The sequence below is a fragment of the Narcine bancroftii genome, chromosome 7 (genome assembly GCF_036971445.1).
Source record: "Narcine bancroftii isolate sNarBan1 chromosome 7, sNarBan1.hap1, whole genome shotgun sequence".
In the NCBI taxonomy this organism is placed as follows: Eukaryota; Metazoa; Chordata; class Chondrichthyes; order Torpediniformes; family Narcinidae; genus Narcine; species Narcine bancroftii.
This window is the reverse complement of record NC_091475.1, coordinates 153,809,802-153,833,337: the sequence shown is the minus strand read 5'-3', so window position 1 is coordinate 153,833,337 and position 23,536 is coordinate 153,809,802. Positions and strand designations below refer to the sequence as shown.

Genomic DNA, 23,536 nt, shown 5'->3' with positions numbered 1-23,536 from the left:
ATTGCTTATTTCAAGAAGGAGAGGCTAAGGGAGGGACCACACACCTGTCTACACTGATGGGAATGAGGTGGAGAGCAACAAAATCTTCAAATTCCTGGGGAAGTCCACACATCAAAGGATCTTTCCTGGAGCCAGTGCTTTGAGGTAACCATGAAGAAGGCACATCAATGCTTCTATTTTCTGAAGAGATTTGGCATGTCTGATACTCTATCAAACATCTACAGGTCCACTGGAGAAAGTATATTGGCTAGATGCGTCAGAGCATGGTTTGGTCATTTGAGTGCCCAGCAACATCAAAGGCAGAAAAAGTTGGAAAACATAGTAGGTCCATCACAGGCTCTGACCTCATATCCTTTGAAGACACCAATGTAAAGCACTGCCTCAAGACGGCAGCAATATCATAAAGAACCCTCAACCTGGTCACAAACTCTTCACTGCAACCTTTGGGAAGAATCCAGAACCTCAAGGTTCAAGATTAGTCTTGTGAAAGAAAAATGGCTGGAGATGATTAAACTAGCACCATTCTGTGAAAGGTGATGGAATGTGAAATATGTAGATTAGAGCTGGAGAATAGACAGTACTAACTAGTGGGCCACTTTCTTATCAGAAGCCTCAAGGATAAAGGAGTCTGGTTCGGACTGGCACAGTGACCTAGGGTACCCCACAGTAACCATTGCGCTTGCTTAATGAAGACATGAATATTAACTTGATGAGGGAGGGACTGTGTGGTATCTGCAGGGGTGAGAGGGAAAAAGGGAAGGTTGTAAGTTATTGAAATTCCAATTGGAAAAGTCTAAAGGTAGGTGTGCTGATGTTGAGCACGGGCATGTACAAAAGAGTGATGATTCTGGACCTCCGGTGTGTCTTGGGACTAAGAGACACCCGGTTCTGCAGACCCAAAATAAAATCAAACTTGTTCTCCAAGACTTTATCTCCTGAGTAGTCCTTGTGAACACGTTGTATTTCACAGTCTCTTAAACCTCACCTTAGTACATTAATTGTTGACTGCTCCTACAGTATCAAAGGATATTTTTGCATGGTGATCATTGCGATTTAAAAAAAAAATTAAATTAAATTTAAATTTAGACATACAGCACAGTAACAGGCCATTTCGGCTCACAAACCTGTCCCACCCAATTACACCAAATTAACCTACAACCCCGGTACATTTCGAATGGTGGGAGGAAACCAGCACTCCTGGGGAAAACCCACGCAGACACAGGGAGAACATCCCATCTCCTTACAGAGAGCGCGGGATTCGAACCCCAGACCTGATGGCTAGTGCTGTAACGGTGTTGCACTAACTGCAACTATTATCTATCTATCTTGTTTTTATTGTCTCTTATTTCAAATAATTTACTCTTTATAATTTTTACTTTACAAGCACCTATTTTTGTAAAGTAATACAAGAATATACTTGTATTCTTAAGCAAGTAAGTATTTCATGATACAATGTGTATGACAATAAACTCGTTATCATTATCAAATATTTCTTCATGACATCAGAGGCCAGCTCACAGGAAATAGTTTTGTTTGATGGATGAACTTGCAGTCTCAGCTGTCCGAGAGCCAATACAGCACCACTTGTCCTCTAGACTCCAGAAGCAAAGTAAACAAGCTTAAATATTTAGCCTTCTTTCAGTCCTGAAAGTTTCCCCCTCTGTCCTCACTAGATAGAATACCCCTTTCAAATAATCAGCTCAGATCATTTATCAATGCAAATAAAGTTCAGGAACTTTGACTCCAGTAATAAAGCCTAATAATTAGAGCATCTTCTAATTGAGGCAAATAATTTTTTACTCTTATGAGATCTCTTTGGACCTTTTGATCTCATCCATAATATGAAAATTATCTTCTTTTCACATTACTTTAAATAGGCAAAGCCTCATTATGAGCATACATAAAAGACACATTGGCCATGATAATATTAACTAAGCTAATTCTGTGGTGGAGCCTGCCACAAATCTTTTAAACATAACTCATCTCATTAATGACCAACTCATCTTGTCAAAATAATCATTGAAATAGAGAATGCCTCACTAGCTTTTCTGTTTAATTTCCCTGGCAAAATTCAATAACTTTCTAAATTATGTGCCAGCTGATGACATGATGATTGTTAAATTGTTAAGGGTGCTATTTGACAAGATTTTCTTCACTATTTTCTACTCACTGCACTTGCAGAGTGAAGAAAACTGAGTGAAAACCACTTCCTCCACAGACTGCACCAATCAACATTCCACACCCTAGTCAGAGAAGCTAAGACAGAAAATATAAAAGAAACTAAAGGAATGGGAATTGTGAATGTGGCCTTCTGAGGTGAAACGGTTATGTTTAAGGTGTAAATACTGAGGCCTTGTTTGAGCAGCATCAGAGAGGAAGCTGAGCAGTGATTTCATAACATGATGTTAGATCTTTTATTTTGTTATCTTAATGGTTGAGAGTTGACAGTCAGGGCAGTTGTAGGCTCCTCCTGCAGAGCAGTGATTTCATAACATGATGTTAGATCTTTTATTTTATTATCTTAATGGTTGAGAGTTGACAGTCAGGGCAGTTGTAGGCTCCTCCTGCAGGAAGTGCAGTTTCCCATGTTGGCATTCTCCTCAGGAACAAGCATTGTGGTCCTGGATACTGTTGGGAGGGGAAGGTCTTTACAAGAAGAGCAGCAACTGCAGTGGCCCCATCTGTGGCAAAACAAATGGCTCTGATACGCAGGAGGGTAAGATAGAGATGAGGAGAGCTGCAGCAATAGGAGACTCGGTAGCTGGGGCATTGAAAGTGAACCTGCGGCTGCAAGCAGGTCTCCATGATGGTATGCTGCCTGTTGTGTGCTAGGATCAAGAAGATCCTCGAGTGGTTGCAGAATATTCTCCAGGAGGAAGAGAAACCAAAGGTTGTCGTACACATAGGTAGTAAAATAAGATACAACATAGGTAGTAAAAGGAATGAGATCCCACAGTTAATATAGGGAGTTAGGCAGAAGATTAAAAAGCAGGACCTTAAGGGTTTTAATCTCTGGATTACTCCCGATGCAATGTACCATTGAGAATATGAACAGAATAATCAGAGGGATGAATGCAAACTGGTGTAGGTGGGAGGGATTCAGGTTCTGAACCATTGGGATCTCTTCTGCCACAGACGTAACCTGCGCAAGAGGGATGCATTGCACCCGAACTGGCAGGGATATTTACGAGAGCTGTTCAGGAGGACTTAAACATTTTTGCTAGTGTGGTGGGACCCAAAGTAGTATTGTGGAAGATAACAAAGGTGAAGTAACTATGGAAATTAAAGCGAGCAAGTAGGCAGAGCAGGCAGAGACTGATGATGGTCTGATCAGTTAAAATGGACTTACTTTAATGCAAGAAGCCTGACAGCTAAGGCAGAATGACCACAAGGCATGGATAGGCATATGAGAATGTAATATTATCACAATTACAGAAACATGATTGAGGACTGGCAGCTCAGTGTTCCCAGGGTACAGATGTTACAGACATTGATAAAGATAGAGGTAAGAGTACAGAAAGATTTGTAATATGATTCAGGAGCATAATCATGATAATACTTCGAGAGGATATTTCTGGGAGCATGTCCATGAGGCTATTTTAATAGAATTAAAAACACAAAGGTGTTGATTACCTTGATGAAATTGTACCATAGATCCTCCACCAATTGTCTGTGGGAATTAGAGGAATAATGTGTGTAGGAATACTGTAATTGGATTGAAGGCGATTTATCTTCCCTCACATCAACTGGGCCTGCCATAGTGCCAAGGGGTTAGATGGGCCCAAATTAATTAAGGGTATCCAGAAAAGTTTTCTCAATAAGTAGATGGCCCGACTGGAGATTGCTTTTGGCAAGGTGCCGCATGATAGGGTGGCCTGGGAAGTTAGATCACATGCGCTTACAAAATGGTAACCAGTTGGATATAATATTGCCTTAGTGATAGGAGTCAGAGGGTGGGAATAGAGGTTCGTTTTTCAGATTTGAGGCTTGTAATCAATGGTGTGTCGTGGGGGATTGGAACTGCATCGCCCACTGTTTGTTATTAATGAGCAGGTTACAACTGGATCTAGATCATCTAAGAATGTGAGCAAAGGAATGGTGGATAAAATTGAACTCAGATAAGAGTGAAATGATGCATTTTGGGAAATCAGTGGGTCAGCAGTGGGTAACATAAAGAACTTAAAATTCTTGGGTGTCAACATCTTTGAAGATTTATCCTGGGGCCAACATGTCAATGCAATCATGAAGAAGGCTTGCCAATGGCTATATTTCACTAGGAGTATGAGCAGATTTGCTACGACACCAACGACTCTTGCAGATTTCTACAGCTAACGTGGAGAGCATTCTGACAGGTTGCATCACTGTCTGTATGGAGGTGCTAATATACTGAACAGGAAAAAGTTACAGAGGGTTTTAAACTAAGCCAGCATTATCATGGAGATTAGTCGTTACTCCATTAAGGAAAACTTTAAGAAGCAATGTGTCAAAGCAGCCTCTGTCACCAAGGACCCTCCTCACACAGAGCACATCCTTTTCTCACAGCTACCATCAGGAAGGAGGTACAGGAGCCTGAAGACAAACACTCAGCATTACAAAAACAGCTTCTTCCCCTCCGCCATCAGATTTCTGAATGGACAATGAACCTTTAGACGCTACCTCAGTGTTTTTTTTTCTCTATATTGCACTAATTGTTTATTTTTAAATACTGTATTTACGAAACCGTAATTTATAGCAATTTTGCACCTGTAATACACAATACTGCTGCTACAAAACAACAAATTTTGTGACCCATGTTCATGACAATAAACCTGATTCTGATTTGAAACAAGGGCAGGTCTTAAACAGTGAATGACAGACCAGGGTAGAACAGAGAGACTTAAGGGTCCAATTATATAATTAGCTAAAAGTGACAGCGTAAGTAGACAAGGTGGCAAAGAAACACTCGGTTATGCATGCCTTCATTGTACAGGGACATTGAATACAATTGTTCAGACATCATGTTGCAGCTGTATAAGGTGTCAGTGAGACCACATTTCCATGATGTGTGCAATTCTGGTCATCATACAATAGGAATGACATAATTAAGGTTGAGGGGGTGCACAGAAGATTCACAAGGATATTGTGAGGGCTTGATTTATGGAGAGATTGGATAGCCTGAGACTGTTTGTCCTAGAATGAAAAAGTCTGAGGGATGACAGAGGTTTATAAAATCTTGAGAGGCATAGACTGAGCCGATAGTCAGTTTCCTAGGATAGAGGAGTCTAAAACTAGAGGGTATAGGTTTAAGTTAAAAGAAATGATTTAAAGGGGAACTCGAAAACAAGTTCTTCTACATAGACCAGTGGTTCTCAACCTTTTTCTTTCCACTCACATATCACTTTAAGTATTCCTTATGCCATAGGTGCTCTGTGATTAGTAAGGGATTACAATGTGGTATGGAGAAGGGTTCAGAGAGCTCATTGCTGTATCTGACCCGACCTTGTTGGTTTTCGTGCAGTTGGATAACCATGTTGAGGAACTTTGGGGGGGCATCCGATGCGCTCTAGTATTTGCCAAAGCCCTTTCCTGCTCACGGTGTCGAAGGCTTTGGTGAGGTCAACAAAGGTGATGTAGAGTCCTTTGTTTTGTTCTCTGCACTTTTAACAATGGCGTGAAGCAAGGCTGTGTTCTCGCACCAACCCTCTTTTCAATCTTCTTCAGCATGATGCTGAACCAAGCCATGAAAGACCTCAACAATGAAGACGCTGTTTACATCCGGTACCGCACGGATGGCAGTCTCTTCAATCTGAGGCGCCTGCAAGCTCACACCAAGACACAAGAGAAACTTGTCCGTGAACTACTCTTTGCAGACGATGCTGCTTTAGTTGCCCAGTCAGAGCCAGCTCTTCAGCGCTTGACGTCCTGTTTTGCGGAAACTGCCAAAATTTTTGGCCTGGAAGTCAGCCTGAAGAAAACTGAGGTCCTCCATCAGCCAGCTCCCCACCATGACTACCAGCCCCCCCACATCTCCATCGGGCACACAAAACTCAAAACGGTCAACCAGTTTACCTATCTCAGCTGCTCCATTTCATCAGATGCAAGGATCGACAACGAGATAGACAACAGACTCGCCAAGGCAAATAGCGCCTTTGGAAGACTACACAAAAGAGTCTGGAAAAACAACCAACTGAAAAACCTCACAAAGATAAGCGTATACAGAGCCGTTGTCATACCCACACTCCTGTTCGGCTCCGAATCATGGGTCCTCTACCGGCATCACCTACGGCTCCTAGAACGCTTCCACCAGTGTTGTCTCCGCTCCATCCTCAAAATTCATTGGAGCAACTTCATCTCCAACATCGAAGTACTCGAGATGGCAGAGGCCGACAGCATCGAATCCACGCTGCTGAAGATCCAGCTGCGCTGGGTGGGTCACGTCTCCAGAATGGAGGACCATCGCCTTCCCAAGATCGTGTTATATGGTGAGCTCTCCACTGGCCACCGTGACAGAGGTGCACCAAAGAAGAGATACAAGGACTGCCTAAAGAAATCTCTTGGTGCCTGCCACATTGACCACCGCCAGTGGGCTGATATCGCCTCAAACCGTGCATCTTGGCGCCTCACAGTTCGGCGGGCAGCAACCTCCTTTGAAGAAGACCGCAGAGCCCACCTCACTGACAAAAGACAAAGGAGGAAAAACCCAACACCCAACCCCAACCAACCAATTTTCCCCTGCAACCGCTGCAACCGTGTCTGCCTGTCCCGCATCGGTCTTGTCAGCCACAATCGAGCCTGCAGCTGACGTGGACTTTTACCCCCTCCACAAATCTTCGTCCGCGAAGCCAAGCCAAAAAAGAAGACAATGTGGTATGTGGGTGGAAAGAAAAAGTTTGAAAACCACTGTTTTAATCGTATCTAATTGACTCATTATGTGCACGGTTTCATAACTCCAAAGGAAATGGGCCCGTGACAATTTTTCTCAAGCAAAATATTTCAGTAACAATTGATCTAGAGCAGTGGTTCTCAACCTTCCCTTCCCACTCACATACCACCTTAAGTAATCCCTTACTAATCACAGAGCACCTATGGTATAGGGAATACTTAAAGTGGTATGTGAGTGGAAAGAAAAAGGTTGAGAACCACTGACAGTTTTGTGTTTATGGATTGAGCCACCTAAAGAAGTGAAGAAGCAGGTATTAATAGAATTCTTAAAGCCATTTAGACAGGAACATGTATTAGAAAGATTTAGAGGAATGTGGACTAAACACAGGCAGATGAGACAAGCTCATGTGGACATGTTGGTTAGCATGGATGAATTGTCTGAAAGGACTTGTGCTGCACAACTCTTAACTCTATGACTCAGCCGTGTTGAAACCTAAAGCTACCAGGGCAGATACCACACAGATTAACAAAAACATTCATTGGTATTAAGCTTCTTTTTGTCATCCCATGGCTTTATGTGATGAACGATGACATTTTAATGACTATTTACTGAGATGGGAAAGAAAGGAGAAGCATTTGCAGTGTGTGGGAGGTGACAGCGTGGGCTTTCGAGTATTGAATGCTGGATGAAAACTGGAACATCAGTGCCTGAAGGAAACACTTCAGTGCCTTAGGTTTACAGCACAGTACACTCAACATCCAAGACTGGATTCAGCAGGTTTATCACAGGTGTCTTGTGAGGTGATTTTGTGTTAATATTTTGTATATAATTAGATACCCAAACTTAAGTGATGCTTGCGCAACAGATCAAAGCATTTTAACTCAAAATTAATTAAATAGTCAAAGAACCGCAGATACAAAAAAAAATTAAATAGAATTAGAAATTACTGGAAATACTCAGCAGGTTCATGTATTAAAACAAAAGCATCTGACTGACCTGATACTTCCATAATTTTCTGTTTTTATTTTCTCAAAAATGCTTTCCAATGAACTCTACAGCAGTTAATTACAATCTTCTAGATTAAATGAAAAGCTATTATGACACTGAGGTAATGCCCGGTCTGCTGCAGGAGGGAATACTTGGCTACCTGGTAACTTTGTGGTTCACGTTGGGTCCTGAGAGTTTTCTTAAAAACTGTAATTCTATTTCATGAAAATAGGTCATGTTAACCTTTTGATTAAATATGCTAGCATAATTTCTGGTAACATTTCATCCATCTCTGTTAATCTAGTCATCTGCAACACACTCTCATAGCCCCACTTACAAATCATCCCGATGCTCAGTTTTCTTACCCGCTCATTCAATCTGATGCCAAAACTGTCTGTGGTAAAACATTCCTGCAGCAAAGCAGGAATATTAACTAGCAAATTCAAAAGCTGAACTGACTCATAGTTAATAGCAATGGATTAAATTTCTTTGTCTGGTGTCACAGACAAGATAATTCAGCACAAACAGAAGGCCAAGACCTTAACACATAATATAACACTTGTTCCGAGCTAGTTAATGGATTATGTGTTCATGTGAGAAGTAAAGAAATGCATACAGGAAATAGTTATTCACATCCCTCTTTTGAGACCACAATTTCCAATATGCAGCACTGTGACCTTTCTGATATGACAATCTGATGAAATATATACCCCCACACACACACACACACACACACACACACACACATATACATACATATACATGTATACACATACATACACATACATATATAAATATACATATATATATATAAATATACACACACACACACACACACACACACACACACACGACGTCCTGTTTTGCGGAAACTGCCAAAATGTTTGGCCTGGAAGTCAGCCTGAAGAAAACTGAGGTCCTCCATCAGCCAGCTCCCCACCATGAACACCAGCCCCCCCACATCTCCATCGGGCACACAGAACTCAAAACGGTCAACCAGTTTACCTACCTCGGCTGCACCATTTCATCAGATGCAAGGATCGACAAAGAGATAGACAACAGACTCACCAAGGCAAATAGCACCTTTGGAAGACTACACAAAAGAGTCTGGAAAAACAACCACCTGAAGAAACACACAAAGATCAGCGTGTACAGAGCCGTTGTCATACCCACGCTCCTGTTTGGCTCCGAATCTTGGGTCCTCTACCGGCATCACCTACGGCTCCTAGAACGCTTCCACCAGCGTTGTCTCCGCTCCATCCTCAACATTCATTGGAGCAACTTCATCTCCAACATCGAAGTACTCGAGATGGCAGAGGCCGACAGCATCGAATCCACGCTGCTGAAGATCCAACTGCGCTGGGTAGGTCACGTCTCCAGAATGGAGGACCATCGCCTTCCCAAGATCGTGTTCTATGGCGAGCTCTCCACTGGCCACCGAGACAGAGGTGTACCAAAGAAGAGGTACAAGGACTGCTTAAAGAAATCTCTTGATGCCTGCCACATTGACCACCGCCATTGGGCTGATATCACCTCCAACCGTGCATCTTGGCGCCTCACATTTCAGCGGGCAGCAACCTCCTTTGAAGAAGACCGCAGAGCCCACCTCACTGACAAAAGACAAAGGAGGAACAACCCAACACCCAACCCCAACCAACCAATTTTCCCCTGCAACCGCTGCAACCGTGTCTGCCTGTCCCGCATTGGACTTGTCAGACACCAATGAGCCTGCAGCAGACGTGGACATACCCCTCCATAAATCTTCGTCCGTGAAGCCAAGCCAAAGAAGAATACATACATACAAACATGCATACACACGCATACACATACATACATTTACACACACATACATATACACATGTATACACACATACACACATACATATATACACACACACACACATATATATATATATATATACACACATACATACATATATATACACATACACACACATATATACGTACACACCCACGCATATATTTATATATACACTCCCATGCACGAATACACACACACAGACAGACACACAGACATGCGCACACGCGCAGGCGCGCAGCAGCGCAGGCCCAGAGGCGCAGACCCAGAGGCGCAGACCCAGAGGCGCAGACCCAGAGGCGCAGACCCAGAGGCGCAGACCCAGAGGCGCAGACCCAGAGGCGCAGACCCAGAGGCGCAGACCCAGAGGCGCAGACCCAGTGACGCAGACCCAGAGGCACAGACACACAGACACAGACACAGACACACAGACACACAGACAGACACACAGACAGACACACAGACAGACACACAGACAGACACAGAGACACAGAGACACAGACAGACACACAGACAGACACACAGACAGACACACAGACAGACACACAGACAGACACACACACAGGCACACACACAGGCACACACACAGGCACACACACAGGCACACACACAGGCACACACACAGGCACACACACAGGCACACACACAGGCACACACACAGGCACACACACAGGCACACACACAGGCACACACACAGGCACACACACAGGCACACACACATACATATATACATACATATATCTTCTTTGGCTTGGCTTCGCGGACGAAGATTTATGGAGGGGGTAAAAAGTCCACGTCAGCTGCAGGCTCGTTTGTGGCTGACAAGTCCGATGCGGGACAGGCAGACACGGTTGCAGCGGTTGCAGGGGAAAATTGGTTACATACATATATACATACGTATATACATACAGACACACGCAGACACAGGCACACACAGACACAGGCACACACAGACACAGGCACACACAGACACAGGCACACACAGACACAGGCACACACAGACACAGGCACACACAGACACAGGCACACACAGACACAGGCACACACAGACACAGGCACACACAGACACAGGCACACACAGACACAGGCACACACAGACACAGGCACACACAGACACAGGCAGACACAGACACAGGCAGACACAGACACAGGCAGACACAGACACAGGCAGACACAGACACAGGCAGACACAGACACAGGCAGACACAGACACAGGCAGACACTCCCATGCACGAATACACAGACACACGCAGACACAGACACATGCAGACACGCAGACACAGACACACGCAGACACAGACACACGCAGACACAGACACACGCAGACACAGACACACGCAGACACAGACACACGCAGACACAGACACACGCAGACACAGACACAGACACACATATACATACATATGGTGAAAAGGTAGAGATGTCCAAGTTCATAGAAGTAAATATCTCTAATAACCTGGTCTGGTTCAACCACACTGATGTTAGAATATGGAAAATAAACATGACAGCACTTGTCCTCGATGTTGTGCCAACACACACATCTACAACAAATAAAAAAATTAAACCCTTCCTACCTTCTAACCCTCTATTTTTTTTTCATCCATGTGCCTACCTAAGAGTCTCTTAAATGCCCCTAATGTTTCCGCCTCTACCACCATCCATGGCAAGGCATTCCAGACACATACACTATCTTTGTAAAACATTTACCTTTGATGACTCCTCCAAACTTTCCTCCCTCCACTTTGTAGAGATGTCCTCTGGTGTTTGCTATTTCTGCCCTGGGAAAAAGATGTTGGGTATTCACCTCATCAATGCCTCTCAGAATACTGTAGACCTCTATTAAGTCTCTTCCTTCTTCACTCCAAAGAGAAAAGTCCCAGCTCTTATAACCTTGCCTCACAAGACTTGTTTTCCAATCAAGGCACTCTCTCCATAGCTTCCACATCCTTCCTGTATGAGGTGACTAGAAGTGACTAGGTCTCACCAGAGATTTGAAGAGTTGCAACATTACCTCTTGACTCTTGTACTCAACCCCCCTATCAATGAGGCCTAGCATCCCATAGGCCTTTTTATCTATCCTATCAATTTATGCAGCAACCTTGAGAGATGTATACATTTAAATCCCCAAGGTCCCTCTGTTCCTCCACACTGTTAAGTATCCAACCATTAACACTGTGTTAGCCTTCTGGTTAGACCTTCCAAAATGCATCACCTCACACCTATCCAGACTGAACTCCATCTGCCACTTTTCCACCCAACTCTATATCCTTTCTATATACTTCTGTAACCTATAACAACCTTCAGCACTATCTACAACTCCTCCAAACTTTATATCATCTGCAAACTTACTGATCCATCCTTCTACATGTTCATCCAGGTCATTTATTACAATGAACAGATCCCTGCAGAACTCTACTCATCACTGACCTTCAGGCAGAATTCTCTCTGTTACAGCCAAAAAAGTGCACCAATGTTAGCAGAAGCCCAAGAAAATTTGGCGTGTCTCCAAGATCCCTAATCAACTTTTATTGATGCACCATGAAAAGTATAATGTCTACATAATCACAGTTTGGCATGGGAACTGATCTAACCAAGAGAGTAAGAATCTGCAAAGCTTTGAATGCAGCTCAGTTCATCATGCAAACCAACCTCCCACCATCTACACCTCTATACTTGCAAAAGCTGCCAACATCTTAAAATTCCCATCCAGTTTGGTCACACTCTCTTCTTCCCCTTCCATTGGGCAGAAGATAGATGAGTTTGAAAACATGAACCTCCAGATTCAAGGACATTTTCTTTCAACTGTTATCAGACTCTTAAATGATCTCTTGCTGGTAAAAGATGATGTTGCTCTAGCAATCTTATTTTAAAACTGTACTTTTCTCTGTATTTTGTTCTTTGTTTCTGTCATACTGCACCCTGCACTATTTGACATTGTAACACTAATTCCTGCACTTTTGTCTAAAAAAAATTAGTTGTAAATTTCCTACTCACTGCCGCATGTACTGTGTGGAACTCCAGACAAAAAGTACCAACTCTCTAGATGGCTGAGTCGAAGTGAATTAATACCACCCTGTGCCACAAGTCCCCAATCAGCTTTTCAAATCCATCTGCCTGAGTCACATGACTCCAATTGCCAGGTGCAGCTTTCAGATAAAATCCCTGTTGAAGTCTGCCACAGTTTACTTATTGATGCAAGTTTCTGCACAAGCTGATTTGTCTGGATAGAATGCAAAACAGAATGTATATTTCAGTACACACAATAAATACTTCAATTCTGACCTCTGGATTAAGAATGAAATAGAAAAAAAGAAAATCACAGGCTAGAAATTCTAATGCCACTAAAAATGCATGTTCAATTGAGACAATTCAGGTAGACCATGACAATTTTGCATATGGCACTAAAGCCAGTGAAAATCTAGCATGCACAAGGTCAAAGACAGTGTGCAACTTAGAACAGACCTCATACCTCTTGGTATAGAAGGCTTTCACTTAAAATTTCTACCATGGTGGAACTCGTGAAGAGTCATCTAGTTTTTGGATGGAGAATTGGTGGCTGGATGGTTATTTGAGTGAGACTTGCAATCACATTTGCCATTTAGATTGTAGATAAAGTTCACAATAGTGTATTGTATACAAGTAAACTAACCTGTCATTGTAATTTTAGCAGGCAGAGTATTTTATGTGATATGATTTTTATGCATTGTTTGTCAGCCACAAGTGTGGTTAGGAACTTACTTATATCGATAAAGCTTGTTTACTTAAATACATTCATTGTGATTTTTCTTTGAAAGCAACATCTTTAAGAGTTTTCATTAACTACAAATAGCACATAAAAATGAAAATGTAGAGAGAATTTCTGGGCTTTGGTTACACAAAACCTCTTATCAGATAGTATCTTTCTCTCTCAGTGGTGTGAGAAACATAATTTATCACAAAATTTTAACAACTCAAAGTAAAATGCTGCCAATGCTATAAAACTGAAAAATAAAAATTCAAAGCAGGAAATGCCCAGTGGGTCCTCGAGTAGAATGTGGTTAGTATTTCAAGCTTGCTCTACTGATTTATTGTAAGGCAGCATGGACAGTGCAGTGTGGTCAGCACAACACTACTACAATACCAGCGACTCGGGTTCGAATCCAGTGCTGCCTGTAAGGACTCTGTATGTCCTCCTTGTGTCCTGCAGGAGTTTCTTCCAGGTGCTCCCCATTCCTCCCACCCTCCAAAAATGTACGGTGTTTAATTGGTGTACGTGGGTGGCATCAGTTCATAGGCTATTATCATTATTTACTTACTTGAATGTTTGTCTGTTGCCATGCTTTATCTCTAAATTAAAAAATGAAAACATAAATTAAATGTGGCATTTTAGTCGACTTTGATGGAGGACAAACTATTATCATTATTTACTTACTTGAATGCTTGTCATTTTTGACAAGGTGTACTGGTTTTAACATTGAATGATCTGCTAAATGGCTGCAGTTACATTCAATCACCAGAGAAGGAGAGGCTCATGGCATGTGGCTCAATATTACTTGCTTATTCATGAGGCTGCTTTGATATAACAGTGAAAAAGTACTACAGCAGGCACAGCTGATAGGACACACTTAGCTCAATGAATTGCTAAAATTAAACATTGAACTTAATCATTATATGAAAAACATGCATGAATTAATACTGAGATGACCAAGTAGCTTTAGAATGAATCACCACAATTAAAATTTCAAGAATTTATGTATAAAGGACTCTCTACATAAACAGGTACAATCCTGAAGTTCCAGTAGACTTGGTAAACCTCTGCTTTATACTTGCAGATATCACCCACAAATATTTGAAAACTTCTCAGACTTCCCCAAAGGAGGTGCCACATTCTAAGACACCTCCTATCACTATTACATATTAATTATCCCCTGGTCAGTAATTTTTATAATGATACACTATAGATCAATTTTCCTAACCTGTTAACCTCTTGCAGCTCTCAGACACTGCTCTGACTGTCTGATACCATCTTCATGTGAATTGCCAAGTTCACTTGTCCCTGCTGTCTGACCTGCTGAGTTCGTCCAGCAATTCTTTGTTTGTCTATTTGTCATTGCTTAAAGAAAACAAACAACCTTTGACAAAGAACACATGACAAAATGACAGCAATAAAACGTTGCAATCCAGGCCAAAGATCTAGAAAAAATGGCTCCTGTAATTTTAAGTATTTTAAGTAATAAAATGTTCTCATATTAGTCAGTCACTTAAGCAACTAAAGTAATCCAATACAAAATAAAACACAATTAAAGGCTTTTAATGGCTCAAAATCTAAATTGATTTCTGCAATTCATGTTCATGTAATATCAGAACCTGGAAATTTCTGATTCTGATAGAGCAGCAAGTGGACCAGATTGTGTGGGAACTGGTGACTCCATCTGCAGTCAGTCAGATGCATAGAGCAGCACTAAGAAAGGATTCACAAGTAGCAAGAGCTGTGGCCTTGAGGCATCTAAAAAGCCCACTGAAGTGGAACAATAAACACATGCTGAGCTGTAATTCTACTTAGCTTTAATAAATTGGAAAGGACCAACTGCAACTTGGCATCAAATACCACTGAAGCTTAAAACAGTATTCTTGGAAAGAGGCTGGCAGTGAAGGAAGTCAGTACAGAATGCCTACTTATTTTCTATGAGATTGTATATATTATACGTGAATATCTGTAAAAGATTAAGCTTTTGGAAACCTTGTTCAAAACAGAACAAATGTGTTTTCTACAATTGCCCAGATTCTTAGCAACAAATAGGATGAGACCACTAGAAGCAAGACCATACACAAAGGAAAGACAGGTGTCAGTTATGCTTTGTGAAAGTATTTGCACTAATATTGGTGATAGAAATTCAAACAGTTTTTTCTCTTGTGCTATCTTCCCTTTCCACTTCTTTTGGATGTGCAGACTGATTCATCCTCTGAGACCTACTTTATCCCTCAGCGGTGAAAGCTTTGCTTATGGCCTCTGTAAATCCAGGCTTGATCCTGACCTCCTGCATTGTCTGCGCAGAGATTAGACATTCTTCTAGTGACTGCATGTGTTTCCTCCCAAATACAAAGACATGTGGATTTGCAGGTTAATTGCCCGGTGTAAGCAGACCCTGTTGGGTAAGGAAATGTACTGAATCTAGGGGAAGGAGTTGATGGGAATATACTATATGTAGCATAAAGTGGTTAGTGTAACTATGTATTGATGTTCTGATGGCCAAAGGAGCTGTTTCTGTGTTCCTTAACTCTTTGGTTCTATGATTTCATGGACAAGTCAGGGAAAATTTAAAAAAAGGAAAATTATCCACAAAGATGAGACAGGAGGAGAGAGTTAGAATCAAAGAGGAGGAGGTAGGAAGAGCTGCAGATGGTACTTGAAGAGAAAGACAACGGAAGGGAGTACTATTTTGAGTGAAAAGGCAACCAGAATATCAAAAAACAATATGGTGGAATCTTGCCAAAGAAACTTGTTGGGAAGTGGTTTCACAAAATAGTACTGTGGAAGGGAGGAAGGTTTAACAAGGTGAAATGACTCAACGAGGGTCAAGGGAGGGGAATGGGTATTCAGGACTAGGTTTAATTGATAAGAAAACACCTTGGCTAACAACACAAGTTGCTGAGATGGAAAAGAAGGTGTGAGAGATGGGAAAATTGACCTAAAATTATGAACATGGAAGAAACTAAAGTTCATCAGTAAAATGGCTGTAACCAGTTCAAACAGGATAAGCTTGGGGCTTAGGATGCAGGAAAGCAGAGTCAGCACGATTAACATAAGAATCTTCTATCCTTTGTGACAAGACCATAGGACTAAGATAAGGAATGGTAAGGTACAATAGAATGTAGGAAGTTGAGGTAGTCTGGATCAGATAAGGGTCTCCTAGCCCTGGACAGAAGTACCAAGTCATACATTTCTAATTAGCTAACCATACACAGATTTATACATATGAAATTAGCCAACCCTAGATAGAATGAGTCAACTTTGCATATTAAGAGACTGTAGCCCAGAGAATCAGGAAGGTGTGAATAAGGACAATGACATGAAGGGACACCGACAGGATACCCCCCCCCTGGTTCTCCAAGTATACTGAAATTGCACGTAGGCAGGCAGGATTGCCTAATGCCAAACCTCTCCAGCAGGAGGCAGAAGAATGTAAGGGGGAGGGTATTCCTACACTGAAATCAACTGTATAAAAGTTGGGTGAGCCCCAGTGTGTGTGTGTATTCCCAGGGTAAGGGGAAGCACCCAACTTTGCATTGTTGTAGTAATAAATGTTCTTTGTTCTCAATTTTTGTCTCGAGCAATTTCTTTAAAGGTACTTTAATTCCTAACAAAGGTATCCTTGAGAAAAGGTAGGATATCGATGCAATGAGAAGTTTCTGAATCAGTATGATATAAAATAATCCTTTCATATGTTGAGGGACTCAGAGGGTAGCGTGTAGTGGGATCACAAGCGAAGCAATGTTTAGGCTCAGTCCATCAATAGAAATCCACAAAATAAATGTTATTTTCCATAAACAAATATCTACTATTTGTAAAATGAAAGAATAAACTGTTAGGCATTATAATATAAAATAATCTGCATTTTTAATAGAACCCCATAATGGAGGAAGAATTTTGTACGCAGGTTGCAAATTTTAATCATACTTCTGATTACAGTAGCATTTACATTAATAAGTTTGTGACTCGAGGTGAACAGGAAGTTTGCTGCGATACCTCAGCTTGATGCCAGGGAGCTTTTAATCTCCACAGAGGCACGGTTAGTGTAGCAGTTAGCACGAAGCTGTTACAGCACCAGCGGCCGGTGTTTGAATCCCACGCTGTCTGTAAGGAGTCTGTACGTTTTCTCTGTATCTGCATGGGTTTCTTCTGTGTGAACTGGTTTCCTCCCAACATCTAACAAATGTATCGGGGTTGTAGGTTAATTGGGTATAATTGGACGGCATGGGCTTGTTGGCTGAAAGGGCCTGTTGACTTGCTGTAGGTCTAAATATATACCCTGGACCATTACCCCGTGCCACACATCCAAGATTTTGCGGCAAACCTGCACAGGACAACAGTATTCTCAAAAGTGGATCTAATGCGAGGATATCACCAGATCGCAGTGCATCCAGATGACATCCCTAAGAAGACCATTATCACTCCACTTGGGCTGTTTGAGTTTCATTCGGGCTCAAAAATGTGGCACAGACATTCCAGTAACTGATGGACGCAGTGAATCAAGACCTGGATGGCACTTTCGTCTACCTCAACGATATCCTCGTGGCAAGTAGAACCCGACAGAAACACCCTCAGCACCTCAGAAATCTCTGTAGTCATCTGCAGGAGTTCAGCCTCACCATCAACCTGGCCAAATACCAGTATGGCCTGAACTCCATCGACTTCCTGGGCCACTGGATTACAAAGGACAGGGCTACACCACTGCCTGACAAGGTGGAGGCCATCCGCAGCTTCCCGAAGCCCTATACAACCAAAGATCTGCAGGCGTTTGTGGGGATGATAAACTTTTATTGCAGGTTTATCCCACCAGCTGCTCGAGTGATGTGCCCTCTGTTCATCCTGATGTCTGGCAAGGAGAAGGACCTGAACTGGGACGATGAATCTGCACATGCATTTGTGGAAACCAAGGAAGTCCTGGCCAAAGCTGCACTCCTGACCCACTCCAGACCAGATGCACCTATGGCCCTCACAGTCGATGCCTCAGGAACAGTGATTGGTGGAGTCCTGGAGCAGCAGATTGAAGGAAGCTTGTACCCACTAGCTTTCTTCAGCAAACATCTGCAGCCCCTTGAACTAAAGTACAGCTTTCAATAGAGAGCTGCTGGCACTATACTTGACCATCTGCCACTTCTGGTACTTTCTTGAGGGAAGGGCTTTCACTGCGCACAAACCACTGACTTTCTTCCTGGCTAAAATCTCCAATCCCTGGTCAGCCCACCAACAGAGACACTTATCTTACATCTCAGAGTACACCACTGACATCCAGCACATCTTGGGAAAAGACAATGTGGTCATCGGTGCCATGTCAAGACACAGCATCCACTCCCTGGTCAACGGTCTGGACTTCGCAGCACTGGTAGAGGCACAGCAGCAGGACGACGAGATCCCGCAGTACAGGACCGCTGTCACAGGCCTTCGGCTTCAGGACGTTCCAGTACTACCACCCTCCTGTGCGACGTGGCCACTGGGCACGTTCGACCTATTGTCCCAGCGGCATGGAGGCAACGAATTTTTGACACCCATTCATCAGGACTACGGTCCGGCAAGTATGTGTGGCATGGATGGCAGAAACAAGTCCGGGGGTGGGTCAAACAGCCAAAGTGCAGAGACACACCAAGGTCCTCCCCCAGCCTTTCGAGCCAACGGAATGCAGGTTGGACCACATTCATGTGAACATAGTGGGACCCTTGCCAGTCTCTCAGGGTTTCCGCTACCTGTTCACAGTGGTCAACCGCTACACCCGGTGGCCAGAAGCAATCCCCCTGGTCAACACATCCACCAGATCCTGTGCCAAAGCTCTCCTCTTGTCTTGGATTGCAAGATTCGGACTGCCACGGCACATCACTTCTGACCGAGGCACACAGTTCACCTCCAGTTTGTGGACTGACATTGCCAACCTGTGGGACGCTCAGCTACACCATACGATGGCATACCACCCACAAGCGAACAACATGGTGGAGCATTTCCACAGGCACCTCAAGACTCAAGGGCCTCAACTGGTGGACGAGCTACCATGGGCACTACTGGGCATCCGAACAGTGCCGAAAGAATACCTCCACATATCCTCTGCTGAACTTGTTCACAGAGCCCCACTCACAGTTCCCGGGGATTTCGTTCCACAGGCCAGAGGACAGCAGGAGGAGATGACCACTTTCCTGGACAGGCTGCACAAAAAGCTAGGTAACCTGGCTCCGATCCCACCCTCCAGACACAGACAAGCCAAGTCCAACATCCCCAAAGAACTCAAGGACTGTGAGTATGTGTTTGTAAGCAGAGGACCTCACCGTTTACCACTGCAGAAGCCATACGAAGATCCCTTTCAAGTCATCCGGAACAACGTAGCCACCTTCAAGCTGGACATCGGTGGTAAACCAAAGGTCTTCACTACAGTTAGACTCAAGCCTGCCGACACAGACCCAGCAGAACCCGTGGAGACACCAATGCCTCGATACAGAGGCAGACCACAAAAGACTTTGGGGACTATACCTATGGACATCATAGACTGTAATGCCAGTTCTGGGGTCTGGGGGTCATGTGGAGATCTGGCCAGTACATCACGTGGCAGCAAACGCAGACAGAGATAGGTAAAGGCGACTCCCAGGACAACAAACCAGCAGGGGTAGAAGATGGCATTGGTCAAGCTGCCCAGCTAACTCAGCAGAAAAAGGCTGTGGAAGAAGGGCATTCATATGCATGGATGTTCCCACCCGCTATTGTTATTCATATGGCTGACTCGGTCAATCAGCAAAAACAGCGGGAACATGAACAGTATAAAAGCAGCCTTTCCAGCCTTAATAGAGGAGTAAGTTTAACCTGCTACACTGGGTGTGTGTGTGTTTCTTTGTAGCGGTTGGTTACATACACAAGAAGAAGCAATCCTCTACCTCAACAAAATCAGTAGAAAGAACTTCATAGCCAGTGGGATTTTTGAGTCAAGCAATGCATGGAAAATTATGATTCCAGGGTAAATATTTTAAATAGCTTTTATAAAATAATTATGCACAGGTAAGGAAGGCTCTCAGCAATCCCGCATGCTTAAGGTTCTGATGAATTTATTATAAGGATTAAGAGGGAAAAGGTACAGAGAAGATTAATGAGGAGGATACAGAGATTGTGAGGAAAGGTTGAATAGACTGGATCACTTTTCCCTGAGGAAGGATCTAATTGAGTCTCTAAACATAGTGGAAGTTTTTAAATAGAAGATCATAATGAATTTTTCAACTTTCAAGGAAGAACATTACAGGAATCCATCAGTACAAGACTGCTGCCAAGAAATTTAATAGGAAATTAGAGAAGATGTCCAGCCAGAGAGTGCAAGATTGTGGGACTCACCAATAAAGGGAAAGTGGAATGAAATACCTTTAAAATCAGGTAGGGCAAGTTTGTAGATTCATGTAGATATGCCATCCTCAAATTTCCCGATACACCAGAAATGTTAGATTCCTGGGTGTCAACATCTCTGAAGACCTATCATAGGGCCATCATGTTCATGCAATTATAGATCAGAGAACACAGAACATTACAGTACAGGCCCTTCAGCCCACAATGTTGTGCCAACTTGTATATACATATGAAAAAATATAAAAAACAACCCTCCCTACCTCAGAACTCTCCATTTTCTGTCATCTTTGCACCTGTCTAATAGTCTCTTAAATACCTCTATTGTTCTAGCCTCCACCTCCAACCCATGCAATGCATTCAAGGAATCCACAACTTACCCCCAAAAAGCTTACCCCCAATGTCTCCCCAAAACTTTTCTCCCTCGGTGTTTGCTACTTCTGCCCTGGGAAAATGGTGCTGACTGTCTACTTTATCTATGCCTCTCATAATCTTGTACATCTCTATTAAGTCACCTCTCATCCTTCTTCACTCCAAAGAGAAAAGCCTTAGCTCTGCTAATCTTGTTTCATTAGACATATTTTTCAATCCAGGCAACTTCCTGGTAAATCTTCTCTGGACCCTCTACATAGCTTCTACATCCTTCCTGTAATGAGGTGACTAGAACTGAAAACAATATTCTAAGTGCGGTCTCAATGCTAAATCCAAGGACCCTCACCACCCAGCTCATACCCTTTTCTCATTGTTACCATCAGGGAGGAGGTGCAAGAGCCAGAAGACACACACTCAACTTTACAAACACAGTTCACCTGCTGATGAGGACATCTTTGGAATTAGCAAACAGATAGTGGAGATAAATTGTGTCAATCAGCTGGAAAATAAGTGATCAAAACTAGGTCTTAGTGCAATGAAGTTTAGATGTTGTTTCACACAGCATCTTGGCAATAAAAATGCAGGAAAAGTGTGTTTAACAGTTTTAATTGAGACTTGATTTGTCTGTTGACTATAATTGAAGAGGCTGCGCCACATTTCTGTTACTATTGAATTAAACAAAACCCACCCTACAGGGAAAAAATACATTGGTTGAAGTTGGTCTGGAACCTTTAGGAAATGGTAAGTGTTCACATTTACAATTCAGCAACTTGCCAGGCCCATGAATATATTGAATAACAAATAGCAATAACTTCCAGCTTTGATCCAATTAACAAGAATTTACATCAGGTATTTTCAATCATAAATAGCAAACCCTGACCTTAGAAAATTCAGATAGCTTTCTAAAACTGCGCTTTCAAGATAAACCAGTTGTCTGCTCATTTTAAAAAAAAGCATGTTCTGAAATATTTGAACAACAGTGATACAAATATCCACCAGAAAAACAACCACTAAACTCTTAATGTTCTCAATTAATTTTTAAAAAACTGTTAATTACCTATAATTTAACTATATTGTGCAGCCGTTCTCTCTTCTGAAATGAAAGGAATCACTAAATTTGCGATACATTCAACTCAAAGTTTCTGAGCTGAACTGTATTAGAAATCTGGTGTCAATGCATAAAGGAATAAGAACAGTGAGGATCTTGTACACTATTTACAGGCATTCCAAACCTTCTGTCAGTCAGATAGGAAATGCTTGCAAGTCTGCATGGAGCTGACAACATTAGTTAGGAAACTGCAATATTGATTACATGGTCTGCTCAACAACATGACATTTTCTGCCACTGAAACTGTGTATAGAGTTGCTGAAAGACAAGTTGACACTTTCTAGAACATTGTCAAAACTTCTCGAACATTAAAACGACAATCATTCTACAAGTTCTCTCAGAACTTCACTTACAAGAGGTAAATACCTTGCTTTTACAGAGCATCTTAGTCACTGAGACAAAGTCAATATTTGGCCCTGTATGCCCAAGCAGAGCGTGGTAACCTATCTAAATGCCTAACAACCAGCAGCGCTCGTATCCACAGGGATGAAGTGTTTTCAGAGGCTGGAATTGAAGCTATCAGCTCCTTGTCTGAGCAGTAACATGGATCTGTTCCAATTTGCCTACCACAGCCACAGGTCTACAGCAGATGCCATTTCACTGGCTCTGCGCAAAATCCTAGAATACCTGGACAGCAAAGGTGCACCTATCAAGGTGCTCTTTTTTGACAACAGTTTGACATTCAACACCATAATCCCCTCAAAAATCATCTGCAAACTTCAAGACATGGGCCTCAATACCTGATCATGTAATTGTATCCTGGATTTCCTCACCTCCAGACCCCAATCAGTGCTGATTGACAAGAACATCTCCTCCAAAATCTCATCCGTTAAGGAGCACCACAGGGCTGCATACTTAGCCCCCTGCTTTACTTGCTTTATACCCATGACTGTGGCTCAGTACGACAACAACACTATTTACACATTTGCTACAGTTATGGGCTGCATAAAAAGGGGTGATGAGTCAGCATTCAGATATTGAAAATTTGGCTGAATGATGTACTAACAATGTTTCACTCAATGTCACCAAAACTAAGGAGCTGATTGTAGGCTTTAAAAAGGAAAACCAGATGTGTGTGATCCAGTGATCACAGTGAGATCAGAGTGGAGAGGATGAGCAAATTTAAATTCCTGGAGTCACCATTTCATAGAATCTTTCTAGGTCCCAAAATACTAATGTCATCGTGAAGCAGTCTCTACTCAGTTTGCGAAGGTTTGGTATGAAATCCTCAGCAAACTTCTACAGATGTGTAATGGAAACTGTGCTAACCAGCTGCATCATGGTCAGGTATAGGGGCCAATACTTCTGAGCAGAAAACCC

General features: G+C 42.6%; 1 protein-coding gene across 5 annotated transcripts in view; it reads right to left on the bottom strand.

Annotated features, from left to right (window-relative positions):
- Positions 1-23,536, bottom strand: part of grm5b (glutamate receptor, metabotropic 5b) — a 266,837-nt gene that overhangs the window by 229,817 nt on the left and 13,484 nt on the right. For 4 of the 5 annotated variants that reach the window (XM_069890877.1, XM_069890878.1, XM_069890883.1 and 1 more), the window contains exon 2: positions 13,964-13,994. In XM_069890877.1, coding sequence (XP_069746978.1) covers positions 13,964-13,994 — 31 coding nt within the window. Of the gene's footprint in view, positions 1-13,963; positions 13,995-14,623; positions 14,761-23,536 lie in introns of all 5 variants that reach the window. The other variant, XM_069890881.1, reaches the window with a different exon arrangement.